At 49.9% G+C, this 25,506-nt stretch overlaps 2 protein-coding genes across 2 annotated transcripts; one reads left to right on the top strand and one right to left on the bottom strand.

The window, feature by feature from the left end:
• Positions 1–11,290: 11,290 nt before the first annotated feature.
• Positions 11,291–14,048, top strand: SAPIO_CDS8362 (uncharacterized protein; the record flags this gene model as incomplete). Its single annotated transcript, XM_016790013.1, has 6 exons — positions 11,291–11,306; positions 12,100–12,334; positions 12,548–12,600; positions 12,856–13,134; positions 13,295–13,620; positions 13,734–14,048. The coding sequence occupies 6 exons, from the start codon at positions 11,291–11,293 to the stop codon at positions 14,046–14,048; spliced, it is 1,224 nt and encodes a 407-aa protein (XP_016640276.1).
• Positions 14,049–17,754: 3,706 nt separating this feature from the next.
• On the bottom strand, positions 17,755–19,247 carry SAPIO_CDS8361 (uncharacterized protein; the record flags this gene model as incomplete). The annotated part of the gene is made up of 2 exons (XM_016790012.1): positions 17,755–19,102; positions 19,240–19,247. The coding sequence occupies 2 exons, from the start codon at positions 19,245–19,247 to the stop codon at positions 17,755–17,757; spliced, it is 1,356 nt and encodes a 451-aa protein (XP_016640275.1).
• Positions 19,248–25,506: the final 6,259 nt, after the last annotated feature.

Genomic DNA, 25,506 nt, shown 5'->3' with positions numbered 1-25,506 from the left:
CTTGATGGAGTAAAAATACATTGGCCGGAGTATAGGATTATTGAACAATTTTCTTCCCTTCTTTTTAAGAATCCCTCTCCCGCTGTACTGATCGATATTCGCATGGCCCCCCTTTCAGCCACTTGTCAATTATCACCGCCGGAGCCCCCTCGTACAATGCCAAGTAATGGAAGGTTCGCTTGCTCAGTTCTGCTGGGGGAGAGATACCGAAAAGGGTACCCTTTCGGCTTTACTCTCCACTGCTGTCGGAGAGGTACCTGGAGAGAAGACGGGGGCCTTGGGGGGTGTGGGTGGAAGAGCGGGTGTCAAGGCGGATTTGGGGGGGAAGGGGGTGCGAGAACGGGCAGCGGAAAAGGCTGCGATACGGCACACGCCCCCCATCTCAAATCGACAGGTTAGACCCACCCCTTGCTCCCAAGCCCGCACAGAGGCCCAGACAGATGCGCACGGTACCAATGACACAACCTACACTACGGTACGGCTCTGATGGGTGATGAGCAAGATATGGGGGTGTATGACAAGGGGGCTTTCTGCTCCGTGTTCTCCTCAGGAGAGCTTTCTTGGGCATGTGCTGAGCTGAGTGAGCCGAACAAACTTGCTCAGGAATTCTGGGGTATGGCCCATGGGGCAAATCTGTTGTTGGTGGAGAGTTTGTCTCACAACTTGTGATTCATCAATCCATGCCTCTTCTAAACCCGGTTGTGGCCTTTGGATTGGCTGCCCCTGAAGAGAGGAACAGAAAAGAGACATAGCAACTTGTTTCTCCCCAGCGCCAAAAGCAAAGGAAAGACATGTACGGAGTAGTTGTGCGTTGTGCATGGCATGAATTCATTCCAAGTATGGGAGTGCCAGCTTGTCTACATACCTTGGGCAGCCTTCATCATCGACGCGTGTGGAGGCGCGAAGATGATTTGGATTGGTACTGGTTGCTTGCTGCTTGGGGAAGAGAGCCATCAGCTGGCGTTTTTAAGTACATTGATGCGGTGTACAGAGACATCAATGGCACGCTAATAAGAGAGCATGTGTTAAGTACTTTCTACCTTCAGGTCTTGTCTCTCAGACGCTCGAAGCAATGTCAATCCTAACTGTGCTATCTATGAATGGACAATGCCTGAACGAGATCGGAATGTCTTATCGCTCGCAATTGCTGGGGAGGATGGGTCGAATGTGCTCTTTACAAAGTACATAACGCCTAAACGGCCCAGGCTAGCAACCTTGAACGTGCCACTTGTTGGTTGTAATTCGGGGACATAATCGGCGGTTCGTGCTCAGGAAAGAATTCAAAGAATGGGCAGAGAAATAAAAATAAAAAGATTACCTTTTGTAAATGCTCTAAGAAGAACAGAAAAAAAAAAAAAAGGAAACGGAAAAAGGACCCCATTCTCTACGACCTGTGTGCTCCGGTTTCTTGTCATGATTGGACAGCCGCCCAAAACTTGGTGGGTTTTGCCTGTTGCGATTGAGCAATACGAAGGATTTTTGATGGGGAATATACTTCGTACACTGGTCTGTAAGAGGCTCTTGCGTAACGTCTTGGCCCGCCGATTCCAATCTAGAAGCCCGCTCACCGAATATAATATATACTATTGAAGATACGGGTTGAATGGTTGCCCTAACCGTCTCCGTCTGGCGTCATAAGCGATGCAAATTAACAATGATTGGGATATTGATAGGCAAATTCTGGACTGCACCGGGTATTCCCAAGGCAGAGCCGGGGCCGTTACTTATTCCCGGTGAGCACTAGGAGCCGCCCTCGGACTGCACACGACGAAGCCAGGAGAGGCCAAGTAAATGTGGGTGGATAGAAAAAGAATAGCTTTGATATTGTGGCTTAGAAGAACGACGTACCGAGTATCTACTGTTCAATGGAAGTTCGAGGAACCTGCGTAATCTTGATCCGATTCAACTTTGACCTGCTTGTGGAGTACCAAGCATTGATAGACCAAAAAATATCCCACGGCGCCAAGGTGTAGGGTAAATTTCTTTTTCCTCACAGTAATAATCCTCACTGAGGAAAAGGAAACAGAATAAAATAAAATAATCTTAATAAACCCTCAAAATAACGGGATAAAAACAAAGGCGAATAAAACCACGAGGGAAACCAGTACTTCCTCCGCGGTATCGCAAGGCCCTGTCCACTTCGCATCAACCCAATAATTCTTCACGGCTGACTAGCTTCGGGATTCGGTATCGAGGATGGCACACTTCATGGGAACCCTGAGAGTGCACATGCTCATACACAGGTACTTCGTATATTAATCCTCCCCACGCTGCTCGATTATGCGTCATCGTCCTCGACCACAACGATGCCACCGACCCATAATAAGACACACGTGCTGAGGAGGACCGAAATTTGACATCTGATTCTCCTTGTACAATCCACCATGTACGATATGTGCAGGTACCCTGTCGCAGGAAAGCCGTCAAGTGGAGACAGGCTCCGTTAAGCTAGTGAGAGATGAGAACAGAGCCAATGGGCTAATCGGGCCTCGTATGGTACGGGCTTCAAGGACAGCAGGCGAAAAAGAATCATCCTCCTTTTCCGGCATGTTCATTTTAAAGGAAAAAAAAAAAAAAATCCTGACAAAATATAAGATGCTCCTATGATGACGAAGATACAGGCCCAACGATGAAGAATAGGGGACCCCTGGTAAAATATTCTGGGCGATTTATCTTGTTCGGTATCTAATGTGGCAGCTTATTGCGATTTCGTGGGGTGGCATCTGCCAAGCATCGGGGCATGAGCTGACTTGTGCTTACCGAACTTCTGGGAAACTGGAGGCAGTGAAGAGGGTCCAGCTGGTCCAGTGAGAGAATGAAATTCGCTCACGACTTTTACTTGCAGGTGCTCTCCCTTCCCTCTGTGGTGGACAATTTGCATATACAGCTCGTCGTGATGCTTTGATCTCCGTCGTGGGGGTTCCCTTGTGTCAGGGGAGAGCTTCATGCTTCCAGGAGAGACCCCACGGGACGGAACCACGCGTGCCCAATTCCCACCCACCCCAGGAGGTTTGCTGTGGCAGCGCTTCGTAGGAGGGCGCCACATGCTTCAACGTGCGGACGAAAGAGCCAGCACTTGGAGAGATGGGTACGTATCCCTTAAGCAAGACGAAATGCCGTCGTGAGGGAACATTGAGACTTTGCCCCGTGCCTGGAACAGGATCCCGATAAGGTGTGGGGGGTGGCGAACCTTTCCCCTCCAGCTGGGGTTCGGAGTCCTCGCTGATAGGATCAATGGCACAATGAAAACAACAATATTGAATCTTATTAGACAAACGACCTTAATCCGTCTGGTCATCAGGTGATGCCAAGTACCCAACCAGCCAGGTTTTGCTGACAGTGTACTTTGTTCCAAAGTGTCTGAGTTTCAGCGAGTACCAAATGAGCACGGTCGTCTCGGATCATTAGATTTGCTTGATCAACGACGGCGGCTGTTCTGAGTGGAGGGCCCTGAACCTTCCTACGCAAACAGGATCCTCAGATTCTTGTTCTCGCTTCTGACGAAATTCTCACTCGAATGCGCTCATATGGATGGACAAGGTTCGGAAGAAAATGGCATCAGTTCCCGAACTGAATCCCCACCAGTGGGGAGTCAGGCTATGCCAGCGACGACTCCGGGACGGGGAGTCAGAAACAACAACTGCCAGCCAGCCATTTCCTGTAACCACACTGATAACGCCATTGCACTAGTGTACCCCATACTCGAAGACGGACACTACTGAAAATTGATCTCAACGAAGCGCTCTGTCGGCGCTAAGATCGAGTGCTTTGTACGCTATGGCGTACGCTGGCTATTCTATCTTCCGTCAAATGGACCTCGGTGCGCAGTTTACCCTAAAAGTGATCTTTAACCTCGTACCTCACTCTGAGCCGATTTTCGGGCCCCAGGCTCTTTGACACTACGACTCTCTCATCAAATTCTCTGCCGGTGCTCTCTCTTTGTCGGGAATTGCACCAAGGGATCGAATGCCGGTGCCGTGCGTACAAACACGTACCTCCTCCTCTTCGGCAAGGAGAAAAAAAAACAATATTCAAATATTATTAATGTTAGCACTGGTCAGCCGTCCACAGAAGTTTTACTCCTTGCCACAAACATAGGCTGAGGTACTGTACTGATCTCGCTCCGAGGTGAACCCCGGAATCTGCTTTGGGGGGCGCCCAGTGGTCTGAGACGGAATGCCGGGTCACTGTCCCCGATGCCTTGCCCATTGCTTTTGGCCCTCGGGTTCTGAAAATCTTCCCCCTTTCCATGCCCCAAGGTCCCCACCGCATGCGGAGAACAAGGGGGGTGTGTACTTCACCGGGTCTCAGTCTAGATTGCGTGAGCATTGCTTGGTTTCCTAGTTTACACTACTTCGTAAGGGCATCGGCGGCAATATTTCCAAGGGAAGCTTCTTGTCGTGGTTCCCCCCTTGACTATTATTTGTGTTCCTGCTTCACCGGACGAGGTGAGAAAGGAAACTCGAGTTCACCAGACACATAATTGTGATAGACCCTGCAGGTCCAGCGCGTGGGGGTTCACAAACTCTGTTGGAAAATCCACCTCTTCGGCACCCTCCAACAGGAGCATTGTCAGCTCGGTACTCCTAGTATAAGTGTTCACAAATGAGGCGTGAAATATTGATTCGTATTTCGTTCTCTTGCAAGCCCCCATTGCGCCCGGGAGGCAGATAGGCAATCATCAATATCAACCCCCCTTCTTGCTTCCTGAAGCTTAAACTGGGTTCCAAGCACCAGGTACCCCCCTGACATCCTACAGGAAGTGACTTGTTTCCACCAAGCTGGGTAACATGGGGAAGACGGACGCACCCCCCGGGTTCCACGGGCCAACTTTTTGCTTCTTTGAAAATTACGAAGTCTTTGGCCAAGAGGTGCCTTTGGTTGGATGTACATTCCCAAACAAAAGCAATTGATCCCCGTCAACAAATTTTTTTTTCTCTTTTGCAACTCCGAACCGAAAATGGTGGCCGACTTTTGGGAACCGGATCGTTGATGCGCCATGTTCTTCTCGCCCACAGCTACTCCGAAAGGTCTTATCAAACTTCTGAACTAATAAGTGGCGCGCCAATCACACAAGAGGAAGCGTCGTCGACCGAGACCACGTCGTACTCTCGTACCTAAATGTGGGGATGGAATGCCTGCGAAGTCGCTTTTTGAGGTGTCAGGCAAGGTAGCTTGTCAATTCGGGGCAGACACACCCCTGCTTCCTACCCAGGCTTGGCACCAGGAACCGACCCTTCCCGTCTGGGGACCCTGGAAAATTCCTACGAAAGTACTCGGGAGAAGGTGGCAAAAGGTTCAGTGGAAGAAACAAAAATTCCAGGAGGCCTTGAATGCTAGCATTCTACCGTGATGATTGCAATTTCGATTTTTTTTTTTTTTTTTCTACAATCGACTTGCGATATGACTCGTCGTTCGAGGAGTGGGCTCCAATACTATACTTGAAGTACATCCCTGACGAGAGCCCATCGTTGAACCTTTGAGGAAATCAAATTGATGCGAGGTTGGAAGACCTGTGATGCATCCATACTGTTCGGGAATATGATGTTTGCTTATTCCTGAGTGAAACACCATTAATTCCAGCGATTCAAGGACTTCACACTCTGGTAATCCCTGTGAATACACAACTAATAGTCGAGACATGTACGAAGTATTGAAGGCACATTGGTCAACTCTATGCCATTCATCCTTCGTAAGAAATATGAAGTACGAAGTAGGTCTTGGATACTCCGATAATTCTCCAAATTCCTAAACAGGAGCACACAAATGCCCCTCAATAACCTCCACTGGAAGACGGCAGATTGGTAGGCTGAAGGGACATGTGCACCTTCCCTCAATTCGTTAGTATTAGAATACTACATCACAGCTCTCATATGTAAGTTTACTAGAAGCGAAGCCTCCATGGGATGGGATGAGGGTAAGCACATGTCACTGTGTGATCCAGTTTCCAAGTGTGCGCGGAGCATGTGATTCCGTTGTGATGGAGACAACAGTCGGTGATCGTCCGAAGCGGAAGGAACATGCTTAGAGAAAACCGGCGATTCTAGTTTATCACTACTACGATAAAACCTTCCCCGTCTCATGCAATGGATTCGCTCCGATGTTGGACAACCTCAGTTGGGTATACCAGAGAATGATATCACGGTGCTGTGGAAATGTGTAGTTTGCTCAACCAGAACCCACTATCATCTCAATCACTCACGGAGCTGCTCCATTAACCCGCCTTTCTTTAGTATCCGATCCTAGGTGCGTGCATCAACTCGATGGAAGTCAATGTCAGTTTCAAAGAGTCTTCGGTGTGAAGGGATCGACGACGCAGTGCACTAAAACACCGATTGATAGTCAACACCAGGTCGACACCCCAGCGCGAACATCGTCAACCCTTGGGTGAACACTTGCTAGGCGCCCCGAAAAGAGTCTAACCTGGTTACGTCCAAGTAGGATTGACTGCAGCTCAAGGAGGATTGTCGGCATGTCCCAATGTCCACCGCCACCATTTGCGGTTCCGAAGCACAAGGTAGGTCAAGGTTTGCGGATCTCAAGAACCACTTGCCGGATTCGTCACCTTTGCCGCCCACGCAAAACACCGACACGCCTCACCGAAACTTAGTGGAGCCGTGGTAGGGAAGATGCTGAACCTCAGTGCAGGCAGCCATTGATCCGAGGAAAGGTTCGTATCTCCGAGGCAGTTCCCTCGGTGAGCGGGATATCGGGACAAACCATTACTAGCGTCCGTTAATGCGGAGGGCCTTGGCTTCACTTTTTGCATCATTCCGAGGATCGACTTCGTCGTGGAAAAGGTGGGGACCCTGGAGTTTTGGGGCTATGCCCTGTGCCATCATCCACATGGTAAGGCGTCAAGCTTCCCTTTGCTCCTGTGAGTTTCGGTGGTGGGCTGCTGCCTCCACTCTACGCTTTTAGTGTAGTGTAGAGTTGTGTGGTCAAAGAAAAGAGTCTGGTACAAAGCACCGGATATTTGGTGACTCAGTAATTTTGATCTAGAACTTTTCAGCACTAAAGTCGGCCACGGCTTCTGAGGTGAGGCGGCAGTGTGGAGGGAACGGTTAGCAAAGAGGGCACTGGGAGTTCAACCGGCTGATTTACCGCCCCGGTTACCTCCAAAGGGGACCAGTTTCGAAACATTGCCGGTTAACACTACCGTTACAAGATTGCAGGTTCATTACTTCATGCCGCCAGCCAGATCGCTGGCAGCGAACCATCAACTGCCGTCACAGGTTTCCAAACTCTGTCCTCTTCGGCAATCATTATTACTATAGACGATTTATGTCAACCCTCAGTAGCACAATAAATTCTGTAGCTCCAGAAAAAAAAAGATAATAATAATAAAAATTGAAAAATGAAAAAGATAAAGAAAGAAACACTTCGAATCCTTGGCAAGATCGCGTAATACAGACAGCGGCCATGGGAACATTCGACAATTTCTACCCCAGGATTTAGAAACAAATCGTACGAAAAGACATCATTGTCAGTTTGGAAATGATCAGCTAAGTTAGTTTTTCGCCTTGCGACCAGCTCTCCTCGTAAACTACACCAATACTCAACCGCTCCGCATTTCGGAAACGGTCGATAAAGAAGTTGCGGTGACCCGGCCCAAGGCACAGTCCTAATCCGAAATACCTCGGGAGAATCCGGCGTGAGCAAGAAGTTGCGCCATCCTCGCCATTTCTGAATATCGCTTTATTTTTTAAGGCGGTGCTTTCGCCACTTCGCCTTTTACGGCTATGCACCCCATAGTGAATGACACACGAACCCCCATACCCCATGGCGTTATCTCATTCCCCCATATCTTTGGGGGACCCCATTGACATAGCCTGACCAAGGAGAGACACGAGGGCAAGACTCAAAGCCGGGTTGGATGGACAAGTCCCCAAGCTGCTATACTAACTATTCTTGTCCACCATATTTCGTACCACTCCCCACAACCATGACTAAAGGCAGGCCGGGGTTCGAGCACAAGGAAGGGCTTTATTACACCACGGGACATTACTTCGTAAGAGCCTCTTTCGAATCGGGAAGGCAATGGGGCACGGCTACGGTCACGGCAACTCCGTTCAAATTCATAATTCCCCCGCCGTGTCGGCCCCCATTGTCTGATATCGGGCCCCGTTTACGCCCTCTACCCATGGGGAATGGGGAAGGTCCTGCGCGAATAGAAGCGCCACGACTGCCTTGGCCTGGCCCAGCCAAGCTGCCTGTCCTTGTCTTAAACTACAAAGGCTCATGCGGTGGGGAGTGGAGCCGAGTGACCCCGAGTCGAATCTTGGCCGAGAGTTGAAGCTGGCAACGGGTTTACTGTTTACTACTGGCTGTTGGAGTGAGAATTGCGGGATCCATTGCTTCTCGTATGATCCAATGTTGTATGATATGTTGCAAGTAAATGTAATGCTGACTCTAGCCCACTAAAAAGAAAAAAAAAAAAAAAAACTGAATATCCAATAACTTCAGTTGTTCGTATGCCCAACATTTTCGGAGGAGAATTGCTGACTCAAGATGAGTACGTATTCAAGTACAAGTTTCCCGGTCTTGGTCTCCAAGATCAAATCTGGGGTGACCGCCAGATTCACATGCCAGAGAAGAATTGGAGAAAAAAACCACCTTATCCCAAAGAAAAATAGAAAAAAAAAAAAAAAAAATCGGGATCCACCGCGAATTGGGGCTAAAAAGGGATTCTCTTTCAAGATACAACGAGAATTCTTCCGAGATAATCTCCAAAAGATCAACCACCCATAGATAGCAGGTCCATACTTCTCCATGTACGAAGTACACGCCGCTGTAGCCCTACGAATACGACCTGCTCAGAGAAGTTTAATACTAGGGCCTGCTCACCGTGACATTTTGGAACTAAAATGGACTTTAGAGACACCCCTCTACTATCACGACCGCACTACGACTGAAGAAGGCGAAAGCACAGTAGCGCACTCACTCACGACCGCTGATAGGAAAAACTCGTCCTCTTCTCCGACCGGCAATTTAGAGGGAGCCGATGTGATGTGTGTGGGCGTGGAAGTTCCGGGAAAATTCGTAGAAATGCAGCAAGTCCAAGATCCAATGACCACTGAGCAATGAAGCACACGACTCGATGTAAATCGTCATTCACAGCTGAATACCACTAGACTTAATGGTTTTCTCTATCTTGTCATTTTTGTTATTATTTTCGAGTAATTTATTTATTTAATTTTGCCCTTTTTCTTTTGCTCGTCCTTTTCTTTTCTTTTTGTCCTCTCCGCCGGACACATTCTTTCCCGCGGTCTCCCGCGGTCCAGAGGGAGGAGAGCAGAGGAAGACTAAAGGCTCAAGTGGGCCTTGCTCTAGGTTCTGGGTGGAGCGGGAGAAGAGGCAAAGGAAAAAATATTTTCCTTCTTTTCCTTCTAGCCTACTTCAAATGTTTCTCGCTAGCCAAAGTATAACGGATAGTACCTGAGGGAGAACGAAGCACCTTGAGAGCCCACGTCAATATGTGGGCTACATCATGTAAGTCGCTCGCTGACGCAATTTCGGACCTTGCAGCCTGGGCTTTGACGATTCCGGGTTCCGACGGGCCCTGATCCAATGGAGCGGAGCACACACCCCCACGATCATCCTTTAAGTGGATCAGCTCTTGCATGGCTGGCTCTTGCGGCGGAAGTGGGTAAGGAATTGGAAAAGAGCGTGGGAGAAAAAAAAAAGAAAAAAAAAGAAAAAGAAAAAAAAAGAAGGAGGAGAAGGAAAAGAAAAAGAATAAGAGAAAAGGAGCCCCCAGCAGAGAGAAGAAAGTACCAGGTCTAGCCGCCACTCATCGAAGACGTTCCAATGCAGGTATTTTACTCGGTACTTTGTCTAAGAGGGGAATGGCGTGTCATGATGGTGCAAGCCTGCTCTTCAACGGGTGCCTGATATGCTTCATGTAAACTTGACAGGGGAGGTGTTGACCCGCCTTTTTTGAGCCGCAACCTCGTCGGCCTGAGGGGAAAACTCATTCATCTCCGAAATACTTTGTACGTACTTACTTCGTGGGCCCGGCGGTTACTCAAGGCGTCGCAGAATACGAGCTGTTTTACTCTCAGTCAGCTCTATTTTCTAAGAGCACGACTTTGCGAAACTTCAGCCCGCCATGTTGGAAAGGCATTTGCATCTATGTATACACACCATCTATGTCCTATCTTCTCATCCAGGGGCAGCAGGCGCTGTGCAAAATACCTACTTTGTACGAGGTTTTTTTCGAGGTAGGGAAACGATATGCATGAAGCAAGAGTAGCCAGGGTGGAGAAGTGGAGCTCAGCCAACGCCGTCATAACCCGCCAGCCCAAATCTCGTTGGAGAACATCCAGCCAAAAGCTTGAGTACGGGCACGTTAGTACAAAGTATTTCTTGTCGTCTTGGATTTCGGGTGGCTTGATGTACTTCGTAGGGGCGCTCGGCTAATCATCCACACTACCTCAGAGAGGCGGAACACCGCACATGGAGGTTCTACAAGTCTGGCAGGGTAATACAGACCCAGGCTCCAGGAACGCCGGATGCCTCGTGCGACGGGCTTGGTTGGCTGTTTAGATTGGCCGCAACTTGGACCGGATCTATGATACCTCCTCTCCCTCTTGATACCGCCTCCGCATTCGGTTTGCTTTGCTCCAGACCAGGGAGACCTGCACCCGGCGGCTTCTTGCAGACCAAGATTGAAATGAGATCGAAGTGAAACCACGAGTGACTGGCTCCGTTGCACTCTGGAGACGCAAACAAGCCACATTAAGCATGAGAGATACAGATCGATATGCACCTATCCCTCGGCCACTTCGTATTGCTATGGACAATGGCGGATCGTATCGTTAGGCAGCATCAACATACGTGCAATTAACCACAGATTGTGGTACAAGAATCACAAATTATTTCAATATTTATGGCAGCCACCGGCACACTGCATCTCTCTTTTTTTTTTTTTTTTTTTTTTTTTTTTTTTCTCTTTTCGATCACAGCTGATTCCAACTATCCGGTTACGAGGGCGAACGGGAGAGAAATAATACTAGCTCGTATCATTCATGCCATCTACCGAAGTAGGGCAGCCCCCTCAAGACGGCTGCGATCTATACTATCTCATTGTAACCATGCCTGATTTACACCTTCTTGACTACAAGCAGGCCAAGACACGGAGAGCTGCAGGCCCCGCCGCTTTCTCATAGCTTCTAGAACGACTTGTGCAGGCCGAGTTTGATTAGCTCCTTACCGCTCTCGATGCCAATATCCTGGGTCCGTGAATACGAGACGTAACACCCGGCTGCAGGTGCACAGCCAATCCAACATGGAGTGTCTTCAGGGTTAGAGTGATAGAGGGATTCCCGGTTATGCAGAATATTCAGGGAGAGAGAGACAATTATCGCGCTATCTTTCGATATTCAGGATGGAAGAGCCGGTTTTTCTGCAGCCGGAGTCCAAATTGTTTTGTGTTCGGATGAGCTGCAAGTCTCTCCTGATGATGGATGTAGGACAACTGTTGTAGAGGAGCATGCTCCATCTCAACTGCAGGGTCAATGCACGCACGATCCTTCAGACGTCATCGGGGAAAGAGGGAGAAAACATCCAATCGGCTTTCTATCCCGGATTCTTCAATTCAAAGAAAAAAAAAAAAAAAAAAAAAAAAAAAAAAAAGGAAATCTGGTACTGGGCGGAATGGAACTGACGAAACGTTCGGGGTCCCCTCCAAGTGTGTGTAGATCTAACAGCGGTGCGAGAAGATGCATCGCGACTTCCGTTGGAACGAACCGGATGTAACAAGTCACGTGATTATACAAACTGGAACGTCTCGTCTGGGGAATCTCCTGCAGAGTGTTGCTGCCGCTCGTGCACTTCCTGCTCCCAAAATCAAAACATGCCTTTCCGCGGCTCGGAAAGACGGCTCGATTCGGGAGGGCAAACTTGTTCAAGAACATGGACTTATACCACTCGGTACATGGACACGATGTGTCGACGTTTGACATCCAAGACACCCGTTCGCATGAGCCCTCCTGAACCACCCACCCCACCCCACGCTTAACGCTTAAACGCCAACGCTTTGGGAGGAAGGGACTTAGAACCATTTTGCTGATGTGTGTTCGCCGTTGTGCCATGCAGATCGCCTACCAGCCGTGTCGGCCGCACAAGCGCTCGAGGATCTGAACGACGATCCCTCACAATGCGTGTCAACAGGGCTCTGCAAGCTCGACCGAGCGCTGTCAGCCACGCCAGAAAGTCTCCGACGACTGCGAACCGGTGACGATAATGTCCACCCTGCAGCCCCGTCCGGTGTACATCGGGGCCAAGTTACCGAGATTTGGGGCCCTCCCGGTGTGGGGAAGACCGCTATGGGGTGAGTAGCCGAGTCTCATGTTTTACTTTTTTTTCTTTTGTCTCTTATTCTGGGGATCTCGCTTCCGGTTCTTTTGCATGTTGCATCCCTGCTCTCTGTCGAGACGGTTTATTCTTTCTCCCCATTACCCCTATACTTTGCCTTCGCTTCTGTATCATCGTCCCTTCTTCTTCCTTTTTGTCTTTGGATTGAAATTTATTTTTGTCTCTACAGGATTCAGATTGCATCTTCCGCCCTGTCTGATGGACGCGGCGTAGTGTGGGTAGGTCAGTGGATCTGCATCCTTCCCCTTCGTCTAAGATGGTTCCATCTCTTCCAATATTTTGTTTCCGCGAGGGGTTAGAAGGCTCTGCACCACCTAAGCGAGAGGATGTATTGCCCTGGTTCCTGATATTTTAAGTATTTTTTTAGTTAACATTTCTTTTTCTCTCTCTCTCCTTTTTTTTTTTTTTTTTTTTTTTTTTTTTAACATTCTCTTGTTACAGATTGTGCAGTTCCCTTGTGTGGGCGACGTTTTACAGACGTCGCCGAAGCCGTGCACTCGAGGGAACGGTCGGGCAACAAGAATTCAGGCAGGGGCATCTCCGATGAGCGTCTTGGACAGAACAATGGCGATGACTGGCCGTTCGTGCACTACACATGCGCAAGCCTGGCGCACTTCATCGCTCTCCTCTGTAGACCCGTGACGAAGAGCTTGCCAGCAAACACTGCCGTGGTTGTTGTGGATTCACTTTCTGCACTTCTAAACGAGACATTCCCCAAGGCACCGGATGGTCGCAAGGGCTTCAAGTCTGGCAAAGGTATGCGGCTTATCCCATGCAGTCTCTCCTACCTTCTTTGTCCCCTGCATCAATTGCAATCCTCACCTTCTCATGAGCACTTGGAGTCCCCGGAATTAAGACGGGAACTAGGATATGCCGTGGTGGGTTTGGTTTCATTGGTCTGACATTAAGGACGTAGGATCCGGGCTCTCCCCAAGGCGACTGCAAACATTACAGTACGTCATTGGTGCACTTCAGAAGCTTGCTGCTACGCGAAATTGCGCGGTGGTTCTGCTCTCTCAATGCGCGACCAAGTTGCAGTCCCATAATCGTGGCGCGGCATTGGTGCCCAGCATCGGGGCCAGCGTATGGGATCAAGGGATCCCGACCAGGTTGGTCCTATTCAGAGACTGGATGTGGAAGGATGGGGCCCCCACAAACACCTGCTTCGTAGGGATTCAGAGGCTCGCTGGGAAGAACCTCCCTAATCCAGTTCGGAGGGTGGCTGCATTCAGAATCGAATCGGTATGTGTGTGACCATGATGACGCCCCCCCACCCTGTCAGTTAGTCACGAGTTCCTAGTGACTGCCAAGATCAATTCCTCATTCTTTAGCAAATGAGCTAATGGCGTGTATAGTCTGGGCTCACCGAGATCGACTACGATGAAGCAGATCAGAAGCGGATACTCCGTCTCGGCGATGCCAAACCTCAGATGAAGCGCAAGCTCGGGGTTACGAGGCTAGAGGTTCCTGACAGTGACGAGGACTATGGATGGGACTCGGACGACGATGCGCATCTGCCTCCCGAACCGCCACAATGGCAGGGGAGCGAGGACCTCATCATCGGCACGCAGCGGAGCCTTGATGGAGAGGACACCGAAGACGATGCCGACGAAGAGGCCGATCAGAGTCCCGATCGGCTGGGCGCTACTGCCGAAGACACTCGGCAGTGACGGTCAGGCGGCATTGATGCCAACTTGCAGGAGTCGCACGACTCGATTGCCAAGACCCGTACTTTCTTATCACCTACCAAGTATTGGCATCGCATCTCATATTCTGTTCCAAACAATTTTTATATTATCACCTTTTCATTCTCAACTCTTATTCCCAAATGAGGCATGAGCCGAGGGGAGCCGTGCTTGATTCGTCTCCGATACCGGAACCGCACTTGATGACGCCTTCTGTGATGCTTGGCATGTCCGCCGCAATGTGTGCTGGCATTTGTTATCTTTTTTTTCCCCTCACATTGAAGTCTGAGCCCTCTCCCAACCTGGTTGTAGGTACGGAGTAAGGGTCACGATCCCTGCCGTACTGTCTCCATTTTGATACATTCACTCTGTCTATTTGCTTGGCAGCGGTGGGCTGTGAGGAGATTTTTTTTTCCCCCTTTTACTCCCCGTCGACGTTATATGTACTTCGTGCTTACACGATGGCTGTCAGAGAGGCGCTGAGAATGAGGGGGGGTGTGACGAACTCTAGCGAAATGGGGCTCATGGGTTGGTTTACTGCAGTGCAAAAGAGGTTCGCGCTACCCTCTCTCTCTCTCGAGACGTAGGGCAATAGCTTGTTGCCCGTTACTTGTTCCCGGTCGATGTTCTAACTACACTACCTTCCTACTGAACCTCCCTTGGTCCCCCCGCCCCCACCTCTCCAGACACCCTTCTCCGAAATATTCTCGGAGATTGATGAAACTCGGAGCCTATAGCGAGGTCACCGAACCCCAAGGGGCAAAATGATAAGAGACGGGGTTAGGTGGCGGGGGAAGTGGGGAAGGTGGGGGAACGAATTGAGGATAACAGAGCACAACTTGGTGGGCATAACATGCGATTGTTATGTATCGCCTGCTTTTTTTGCCTTGTCCAACGCATTTCATCCGCGAGAAGTTGACAAGCAGAAAAGGAAAAAAAATGTTTAGTGAACGTTGGACAGGCTATGTGGGTACGGTTCGTCCTGTGATAGAAAGAAGCCTCCTTGTACATTGCACTACTGTATGTAGGCACTTTAGGAGGGGAGGGTATGTTGCGCGTTGCGTCACGGAGGAAAAGGGCGTGGCAGCTTTCTTACGGCACTGCTGAGAGTCAACATTGTGGGCGTGTAGGCAGCGGCAAGAGGAACTTGATGGAAGAGAACGGGACAGTTGAGGGGAGGGGTGTGTGGGCAGTAGGTACGGTATACTGCAAACAGAACTGATAATTTATAACGAGCCTTGTTTGGGAGTGAAGGTGAAGAAGAAAGCTGGATGCTAACCATCCTCGAATCTGTAGTTTCGTTGGAGTTCACGGCTTCAACTCTCGGTAAGGAGAGGCGTGGGGATAGAGAAGAGAGCTTTCTTCCCCTTGTAAGAAGTAGTGTAGCAGTCGGTGAAAGGAAGGAGAGTTAAAAAAAAAAAAAAAAAAAAAAAAAAAAAAAAAGAAAAAAAAAAAAATCTACACTACAATCCTCGATCGAGCGATCCCGCCCTCCGTCGGGGGCATTATAGTGGAGAAGTTCATGTACCATGGGCTTATCCCGCAAAAAACCGTTGAGGAAACGATTTTCATACTTCCCCAGAGAAGAGCTGCATCGTCAGATGCACGGGGTTCAAGTCTCTCTCACACACACCGCTCGCGGTCCCCATACGGCAATCCCCGCGGGAGAGAAAAGGCGTCATACCATGGGGCTTTTACCCCCCGGGGAAGCAGGGAAAAAGAAAAAGAAGGCTATAATCTTTGGAGAATGGTGGTGGGGGAGAGGACTAGACTACCAGGAAGAGATTCGGAAGACGTGATGTTCTTCATTCTTCAGGCGTTTTCGCGAGGAGAATGGTTCGATTTGCGGGTCCGGTTGTGTTCTTTTCTTCGCTTCTTCTCAAGCGTCTCTTCTGAAGAAGTTGACTTGTTTTAGGAATTGTGTTATTTTTGGGCAGATGTGGGGATTGTCAAAAAGTGCAATTGATGCTTTTGCATTAATTGATTCCGAGATGTGATAGAAAAAAAAATATTAAAAAAGAACAATAATACTCAGTATGCGTACTCCGTACAAATTGCATTACCAAAACAAGCATGTTCGCTGCTCACGGGGAAACAACCAGAAAACAAAACGTCACACGAGACCCCTAAGTTCGGTCGCTTCCGACGAGGCACTGAAGAAGACAACGGCGAAGAATGGCGAGAGGTGAAGAACGTCTTACGATTGCGGGGTTCCGTGAGCTTTTTTAAGGTTGGTTAATGTCTGGGTCTTGTCCCCGTTTTCTTCTTACACCCCCCGCTCTGGGGCGCTCTGGGGCGCTCTGGGGCAAGGGGACAGAGGGATGGGGTTACTTTTCTATTTTTTTTTTTTTTCTTGCTTTCTTCGTTCTTATTCTTCTTATTGTTCCTTTCTGGGGTTTCTTCGTAAACGCGTTTGCCCTGTGTGGATGGATACTTACGCGCTAGATGCAGGAGTCGGATGACCTATAAAAGTACGATGTAGGGAGTAGTCACTACGGACGCGCTGAGACGGAGGAGTCCCGTTACCCTCCCCCCCTCCTTCAATGGTACCCGTCCAGCTGAGAAGATGAAGTCTGGGTCCGGGAAAGACGACGGTAGCGTTGGAATGAAAGGGGGGAGAGGGGGGGAGGGCGTGTGACCAAGGCTCTTAGACCAGGGTTCTTCCAGGAGTTTTCCAGATCTCAAAGGGTTCATCGCGATCTACGAGTCCGTGATGTCCCGTGATGCTTGTTGGTTCGGCTCATCGTGGTACGATTTTGACCCCTCACGACCTCACGCGGCTCCGGCTTTGTCCCCCAACTCGGAACCCAGGCTCGGAAATGAATTCCAAGGAAACTGTGCTTCTCATTCCGAGGCGATAGGCCATAGACCCCCCCTCTTTGAATACGTTCCGGTCCCTATTCCCCCCTTCCTTGCCGCATCCTCCCTTCCGATGGAATGCGGCGCCCGAAAGGGAGTGCCGGGATATCCGGCCCCGGGAGCCCGGGCCCCCCCTTTTGCGTCGCCAAGGCCCGGGGCCTTGTGCAACGCTTGGCATCGTGCCGTGAAGCCGACTTTTGCCATTTTCATGTCTGGGCCCGGTCACGTTGGACTTCGTCCGACTGTACCGCATTACTTACTCCGTTGCGGAACTAGGGAGGAGCGCCGGTGTGAAGCGCCGGTGAGTCTCCGGGTACGGAAAATATGGGCCATTTTTCTCAAGGAAATCTATTATTTATTTTCAGGGATTGATTTGAGTTTTTGTTTCACTAAATACCTTCTCCGAACGTTTTCTCCTCGTTTCAATTTCAACCTCTTCCGCCGAATTTACCATAAAATTTGTCTAAACAGTAGATTGATGTCTAAACCTCCCTCGCTCATTGTCGTGGGCAGAAATGGCCCAAGTGAAAGTGTACATGTGTTCTCCTGTGGCCTGGTCAACACCTAGGCTCGCTTTTTTTTCAAGTATGAAGAAAGAAATCGAACGACAGAAAGACCCTGGCATCCCAAAGCCCGTACATTATAGCCCCGCGAATCTCTAGCCGAAGACGTTTTTCGAAAATGTTATATCAGAAAATGAAAATGTCCAAAATACCCTGCCCCCAAAACTCCAAACGTGTGCCCCAGAAATTCCGGGAAGAGCATCGACCCCCAAAAAGTACATGAAAAGCCGTATATATCCGATCTTTGAGCTTTCGGGACAAACTCTCTCTCAAGAGCTCACAATAAGCTTATTATACACCCACCTCGCGAAAGCCACAGATTTCACATCCACAAGCCTCGTGACAAGATCGGCCTCGTATATAGCCACGGGCCACCACAAGAGATAGCACAAAGCAACGCCGAAACCGTACCGAGCCGTCGACACATCTTCCGCCGTCGGGATGAAATGAGGAGCCAACCACGCGCCGTAGCTCCAAATCAACGGTCCGTGGATGAGATACAGCGCGAAGGAGATCTTCCCGAGGTACTGCGCCACGCGGCTGTTGAACACGGCCTGCAGGAACGAGTTGTAGTCGACGATGGCGACGAGGCCGACGGCGCCCAGAGGGATCCAAAAGTGCGTGGCTCGGTAGAAGTGAGGGACGAGGCCGAGGAGGGGTTTGAAGAAAGGGTCTTCGCCCAGGGTCTTTCCGAATTCGGGGATGCTGAGGGCGTACATGCAGAAGAGAACACCGAAAATGGCGGCGATGCGTCGGGTGAGCGAGGAGTGGTAGAACTGGGCCCATCGATTACCGAAGATGTAGCGTCTGGGCTTTTTCCGCCGGATCCCGTTGTCGTCGTCGTCGATGTCGTCGGAGCGGCGCGGGAGTTCCGAGCGTGCCTCGTTTCGGAGAGTCAGGTAGGTGCGAATATCGGCCAGGGACATGCCACAGAGGAAGAGGAAGACGTTGGTCTCGGTTCGGTAGAAGAAATAGGCGACAAGGATAAAGTTGAAGGCCATGCGCACAAAGGGCCGGAACCTATGCGTGACGGCGAGCAGGGTGAAAACCATCATCGACGTTCCAAACTCGACGGGAAGAGTCCACAAGTTCGGGTCGTAGGGGTTGATGTCGCGGCTGTTGATGGTATTCCTGATGGGGTAGGCCAAAGACATGCTGTGTTTGGCCCAGTCGGAGAGCTGCCCATAAAAAGTGTCGGGGTGAGGAGGGACTCGGGTGCCCTGCGCAACGGCCTTGGACCACGATTCGGTGGGGAAGAGGCCCAGATAGGACATGATGGCACTCATGAGCAACACGAACGTCGCGGGCATGAACAAGCGAGGGTGGCGTCGGAATAGCGAGGAGGCCAGGGAGTGGGCGAATTCGGTGGACCGTCCGAGATGCGAGAGCTTCAGCAATCTCAAACTAATGGCGTAGCCGGAGATGACGAAAAAGATACACACGGCGGGTAAACCTGCGAGGAAGAGTCGAATGATGGGGAGCTGGACGAACACCTTTGTCTCGTGCTCGTTCCAGGGATGGTGGATGGCCCAAGAAAAGTAGAGAAGACTGCTGTGGTGCCAGACCACAACGAAGGCTGCGATGCCTCGAAGACCGTCTATATCCGGGGGCACATGACTGATGAGTATACGGATTGACGCATTGAAGGATTGTATCGTGTCCAGAGCGAGCCCGACATGATATCCGGCACAACGCCATGGATCGACTCCGACCAACCGCCGCAAGGTAACGCAAAGGGGGATAACTAAACCTACCTAGCCATGCTGAACTCGAAAGTCTCCGTTCAGACCTCCAACTGGGATGTGCGAAACTTGGCAAGAGAGACACAAGAATGCTCTTGGCCCAGGAAGACGGCGAGGATTCGAGTATGGGCACCTTTTCATTAATGTTGTCCAACGATGGAAGAGAGAGCGGAGCATAGCCCTGAAACTGCGGTATCCGGGCTGCCAAGCCCGTTCTAAGCCAGCGAACCGCCATTACTGAAGAAAATAAGAATTGCCGATAAAGACGGGATGAAGAAGAAGAACAAGAGAAGACGGGAGCGGGATTCGGCCGAGAGAGGGTTGGGAGAACGTCCCGTCGGAGAGTAGAGAATAATAAAACGAGTGACTCCTGCTATTGCTCTCCGATGGGGACGAAAGCGAAGGAAGGCGAGGTTAGAGAAGAATTAAATCATGGAGGGAAGAATATCGAAACGGTCGAACTAAACATGTAATCCGGTAAAATAAAAAAAACAAGAAGAAGAAGAAGAAGAAGAGGAAAACGAACGGCTGCCCGCAACTAGACTTGCTCCTGGTTGAAACAGGAGAAAACAAGAATGGGAGCGATGGAAGACGGAAGCTCGAGCTCGAACACGGAAAGTGAAAGGCGAGCAAACAGGTTTGTCGGCGGAACGTGAGAGAAAGTATTGACTGACGGCTTCCCGGCAGACGATACGAGTCTAAATTATAGGATGGAGAGGGTTGATCAATGTATTAATGAAATGTCAAATGTTGGAATCCAGGATCAGCCCTCAACTTGAACGGGAGACCTGAACGGGTCAAAGGCGGTTCCATCGACGGCGCAGGGGTCAAAGTGCCTCCACTCTGCCACCCTCCATCCTCCGCCACGCCTGCATTCACTCATGTTTCCTTCCCATCGAGCGTCGAGCAAACCAGCTTCCAGTATCAAGTACCCCGTAATACTCAGTATGCACGTCCAACGTCGGGATTACTCAGAATCAGAATCAGATGAAAGCAGTGTGCCTAGGTCCCCTTCCCTTCCAGCACTAGGCCGGGCTGGAAAAGCACTATTGGAACCGACTCGGGAGAATAAAAGCCTGTCTGTACCTGGCGCTACTGTCACGACACCAGGCGTTTACGCCCAGTGCGTTATATCAGGTGTTGTATTTCTCGTATTTGATCCAAAGCCAGCCATGCATCATCCTGGGCTTCACGTCCTGTCATGTTGTTCCCGCCTGGCCACCCGAGGACGTCTGTGATATGGGAGGAGAGCACAGTTGACATTGAGACCCTTTATACCAGCAGATCACTTCGTTACCGTCTTCTCTCTCTTCACTTCTCGACAAGTACGAAGCAAAGTCATAACGATGTACTTGTAGGGAGTATAGGCAGGTAGGGAGAGTGAGCAACTTCGTACTGGCTGGCTTTTTTTGACTTTCGAATTGTGGGACCTTCAGTTCTCCCCCTTCTCCCCTGATCCTAAATGATCGCCGTCTAGACTCCCAGAAAGATCAACTAGTGTTGCCAGCGTCAGAGAGTGAAATAATTGTCCTCCTGCGCGCTAAAAATGGCATCAACATCGTCTCTCCGACTCTCTCCCCACCAGTCTCAGACAAGGTGCTGACGAGGTGCTCGAAAGTCAAGAAGAGTGTCTAGGCTCTACACTACTAATTAATCTAGTAGTTTACGCATAGTGTACGAAGTACACTACACTACACTAGTTTTTAACCTTGCCACGTTTTCCATGCCCCGAGTGCACTAACAGGAAATTGAAACTTAGCAGCGTTGCATGGCTCGGTTTAGATTTAATACCAAAATATCCAATATACACTATTCTGCTGTGTGTGCAATGTTAAATTTCCCTCCATTACTTTAAGTAGAGGGCCTTTTTGTCCTGCTGCTTGTTCGCGGTTCCTCCCGAGTCAACAAGCCGGGCTTGAGGGATTGGGGGATGTACTATTAGTGTCCTGTCCTTCGAAAAGGATTTGATCCCCAGCATGGGTGGGCGTTAAGAGCGAGAGGATTTAACTTTTAACCTTCCAACTACCTGGGTGTTGGAATGCAACTTCGTCTGACGATGTGGAGTCTGTCCTGAGCGAGCGCGAGCACAGCCCAACAGTTGACCCTTATTGTCGATCTGTACTTCGAAGGACCACTTCGGTTCAATTCCTGCCAGGGCTGGGTTTGGATGCCTCTCATTGTTTTCATTGCTTTCATGCCGATCTACGAGTGGGGGGGTTCGACACTTGTGACAACCAATGGACGAACTCGGGTCCGTGAGTGGAAAGGGTGGAATTCGGCTGGAAAGATGGGAGGGTGGGCATCCTGCGGCATCCGAACGCCAAAGGGGAAACGAAATCCTTGATTTGAGTTAATTGCAGGTCACGCCTTTGTTCGGGGAGAACGAGTCAAAACGCTCCTCGTATCTATTCTTCTGCACGCTGTTCCCGTCAGTTAGTATCTGAAGTTGTATCCGCTCTGATTGTTATTAGATGCTATTTACGTCCGAGAGTTGCAGCTCGATGTCATCCGCCATAGCTCCGATTGAGCAATTCCAAAGGGGAAAAAAAGGGGGGGAGTGGGGAGGCCTTTGCTACTTTTTAAGTTTTCTGCCATCTTCATCTCAACAAACCTCGAGTGGACGAAGCAGAAAAGAAAAAAATAAAAATAAAAATAAAACAAACACTTTTGAGAATGAAACGCATCGAAGCGTGGTGTAACCCCAAACCCAGCCCGTGAATCTGTCGCCTTGCCAAGGATGAGGCATCGTATCAATGTCATGCTGCAGGGCATCGGGTGTTGTGATGATGATCAGGGATGGCCCAATTTCCTCCTCGCTGAAGAGAAAAATAACGTCTTCTCAAACCACCATGATTCGCCCGCTCCTGTGCTCCATTCGCCTAGGAAAAGGGAGCATCGAACTGAACAGACAACATTGAAGAAAGACAGACAGACAGCTAGCCAGACAGGGGTGATCCCCAGGCCAAGAAATAGGGGAATCAGTGCACGAACCCCCGGAAGAGTGAAGATCTGGTAGCTCGGCAGCAGCCGAAGCCTATTGGCCGAGCCATCCATCTTTCGAAACAGTAGTGGACGAAGCTGCATTTTCTTGCACGCTTTCCCTAAAGTGGTCGGCCAATCAGCCATGCTCTTCGTCTCGTGTGCTCGGCAGCCTGGGTCTTGCAGCCCATCTCTCTTGACATCCCGACAAGTCACTTCCCGTCCGCCTTGGATAAAGAATATCTCTTGGCACTTGCGGATTAATTCTTGGCATTAAGATGTCCGTCATCATCTTCCGCATGCCAAGTTGCCTCATTCGGAACACCTTTGAGATGCAAAGATCAAGACGAGCTCAAGAAAAAAAGGAAAGAGAAGTGTTGCGGGACAAGACGACCATTGGAACATGGCGAAAGTACATCTTGCTACTCGAGATCCGTGTACTCAGTGAGGTACTTGTCCCTTTATGCAGTGGCTGGTCATCCGATTGTCTCTAATTTAAAAAAAGAGGAAAAAACCGATCTGCAAAGGGGGAGTCAAATTCCAGTGTCAGACTGTCGGTCACCCGTGGCTGTCTACTGGTCCCTTCGTTATCGAAGTCAAGCTGATACGAGGAACCAACATCCAAAAGGAGAGAAACCGTGAAAGTGCGTGGTGCAGTGCACGCAAAAAATCGCGAAGGTGCGATGGGCAAGAGGATGTCGTACCCACGTGACCTCGAAATTATGATGTTTGCCCATGCTGAAAACCACGCGAGGCCAAGGCTCGGAAGATATCAAAAGACATCCATGATTGAACGCGGAAGAACCGATTTGCACGCCAAGTATTGTGGCTTGGGCCCGGTTCGGGTTCTCGTCTGCAGACACCACAAAAGAAATAGCCGCAAAAAAACGTCCTAATCGCGAACACTGATCCGATGTAAAACCCTTGCTATCCTGGGTATAGCTGCTCAGCAGTCTCCTCCCTTGGTCTCGCGATACGAAGGATCAATGGAGGAAAAAGCTACTTCGTCCATTAGATTCGTTTACCAATGGATGCGCATGCACTATTCTGTAAATGCGGCGATCTTCATCGCTTATCGCGCACCAGTCAGAAAAGCTTGTCTTCGCAGAGCTGGCCAATTTCCGTTCGCGCACCCCCGAACTGGCCTGGCCGACAATGATTAAAAAAAGACTCCCTGAGTCGGCGATATATACTTCGTACCTCGGCCTACCTCGGTATTTCAGTGATCAATGATGGGTGCTGGGGAAGTTAGGAGGACGCAAAATGTGCATGGGCTCGTCGATGACATATCTAAGATTGGAGGATCTCGTCTTACCATCGGCCTTATCCTATAGGAAAGTAGGATATTTCATTCCGTCTACCAAATTTTTTTAACAAAAAAAAAGAGCCTCGAGACTAGATCATCGCCAGGAACAAGGCAAGCCGGCGTACGAGTCATTTGAGACATCTTGAGTCTAGGCAACGCCCAGTTTCATGGCAATATAGGAGCTCAATTGCAGGTCGGCGCCGGCTGGGCACCACAACCATCAATCCGCACCAAGACCAAGTGGTTCACTACGGATTAGATCTTCCAAGAAATGGTCCTGTTCTAGAAGCCTCAAGATGCCAAGGACAGTTATTACATTGATCGACTGCCAAGACCACACAAGGCACAAGGCTGCACCTCCCAAGACTTTCGCGAACGACTAACAGCTTGGCGCTGTTTAAGAAATGAGTGCTGGTACCTTGTGTCAACTTCTCGAATAAATTGATCCATCCACAATAGATTCAGTACGAGCGGGCGGGCCTGAGTCGACCTCCACGAGACTATTGAGGTTCTGAAAACAACACGTTGAGGCAGTGCAGGCCACTCTGTCATGCGAAGGGCAAGGAAAACCGTACCATCTCGAAATGATGTCCCAAAGGCCAATCTTGCTCCAAAACACGTATAAACCGAGGGACGGGATGTGCGTGGGCTTGCGTAATGATCGGCCAGTCGACACATCCATTCATCTCCAGTATTACTGGGTGTTGAGAGTGTTTGATAACGATTCGCAGGGTTTCTCAACATCCTCATCCAAGAACATGCCGAGATTGTCAAGTCTCATTGCTGCATGCCTGCCGAAAGACAGCTGCAAGGCACACTGCAGACCACCAAGCAGCGTAATGTATTCATTTATTCCGAGCTCTCCATCAATGGATCCCCCTATGTTGCGCTGACTCGTGCTTGCAGTCGGTGCCGGATGGCCGTGGTTTTCGATCACTTTGAGACGGAAATACTGCATAGGGAGAACGATTGCTCGATGAGTAGAGTTGCGCAGCAGTATTTCTACGCGTGTGCCGTTGCTTATACATGCCATTGAGAAGGCTTGCTCTCCTGGTGCTCCCGCGTGTGAAGTCTGTTCCACGATATTGGCATAGTGGCCGAATAACTGGCACATCTTTCAAGACCACAAGCCTGCCTTCTATCGGGCGAGATGTGAGACAAAACATCTGTGGCCACATATCCCCCGTTCACGTTCCCAGCTCATAAATGATCTTCTCGTTAGAAGAGACAGAGATATGGAGTTCAGACATAGTCTCCTCGAGTACCGATTGCTGCTAATTGTGGCGGCAGTATCATGGATAAGTGTTAGGAGATTATACTTGGTATCAAACCGCGATACCCTCACTCGCCGATCGCCTCCCGTCTCGAAATAGATTAGTGTATCTAATCTCACGATAGTTTAAACCATCCTCAAGCGAGTCAGTCTCGTTCATCTTCATCACACCCTTTGTGTTGAAGGGACCGACAGCGATGTTTACCGAGTTGGTCGAGCAGTGGCTTCGACCCGCTGCCTAGGACCAGGCGGCTTCAACTAAAGCTAGCGACTCTACCTTTTGAATCCCCCCAGAATCTGGCCGTCCAGAGTGGTCGCTGAGGGACTTGTCGCGACCGTTTCTCCAGAGATTCAAATCGGATTTTGTCGACGACGCAGAATCCCCGAATTCGAACAACCCGTTGACAGCGTAGGCTGCTATACTCGCTCCAGAGGCGATTCGGAAACCTACGCATTCATTCCTCGAGACCAAGTCTAGATTATCAAAAACAATCCGAGAAGGCAGCGTTCAGTGGAACTTTTCCTCAATCACGATTGCTTCCCATCCTTCTCTGCTGCCCTTTGTTCAATGGACCAGATGATTGCTCTTCGAACCTCCTCAATGGCATCGCTCCCGCCTTTACAGCGCTCGACATTTGTGTGGTGTAGAACACTTTGCTCCCTCCTCATGGAGATGGCTCCAGTAAGAACCCACATGATAGTATCTCCAAAACGATTGGTT

This window comes from Scedosporium apiospermum (genome assembly GCF_000732125.1).
Source record: "Scedosporium apiospermum strain IHEM 14462 chromosome Unknown SEQ_SAPIO_0121, whole genome shotgun sequence".
Classification (NCBI taxonomy): domain Eukaryota; kingdom Fungi; phylum Ascomycota; class Sordariomycetes; order Microascales; family Microascaceae; genus Scedosporium; species Scedosporium apiospermum.
This window is presented reverse-complemented; position numbering and strand designations above follow the sequence as displayed.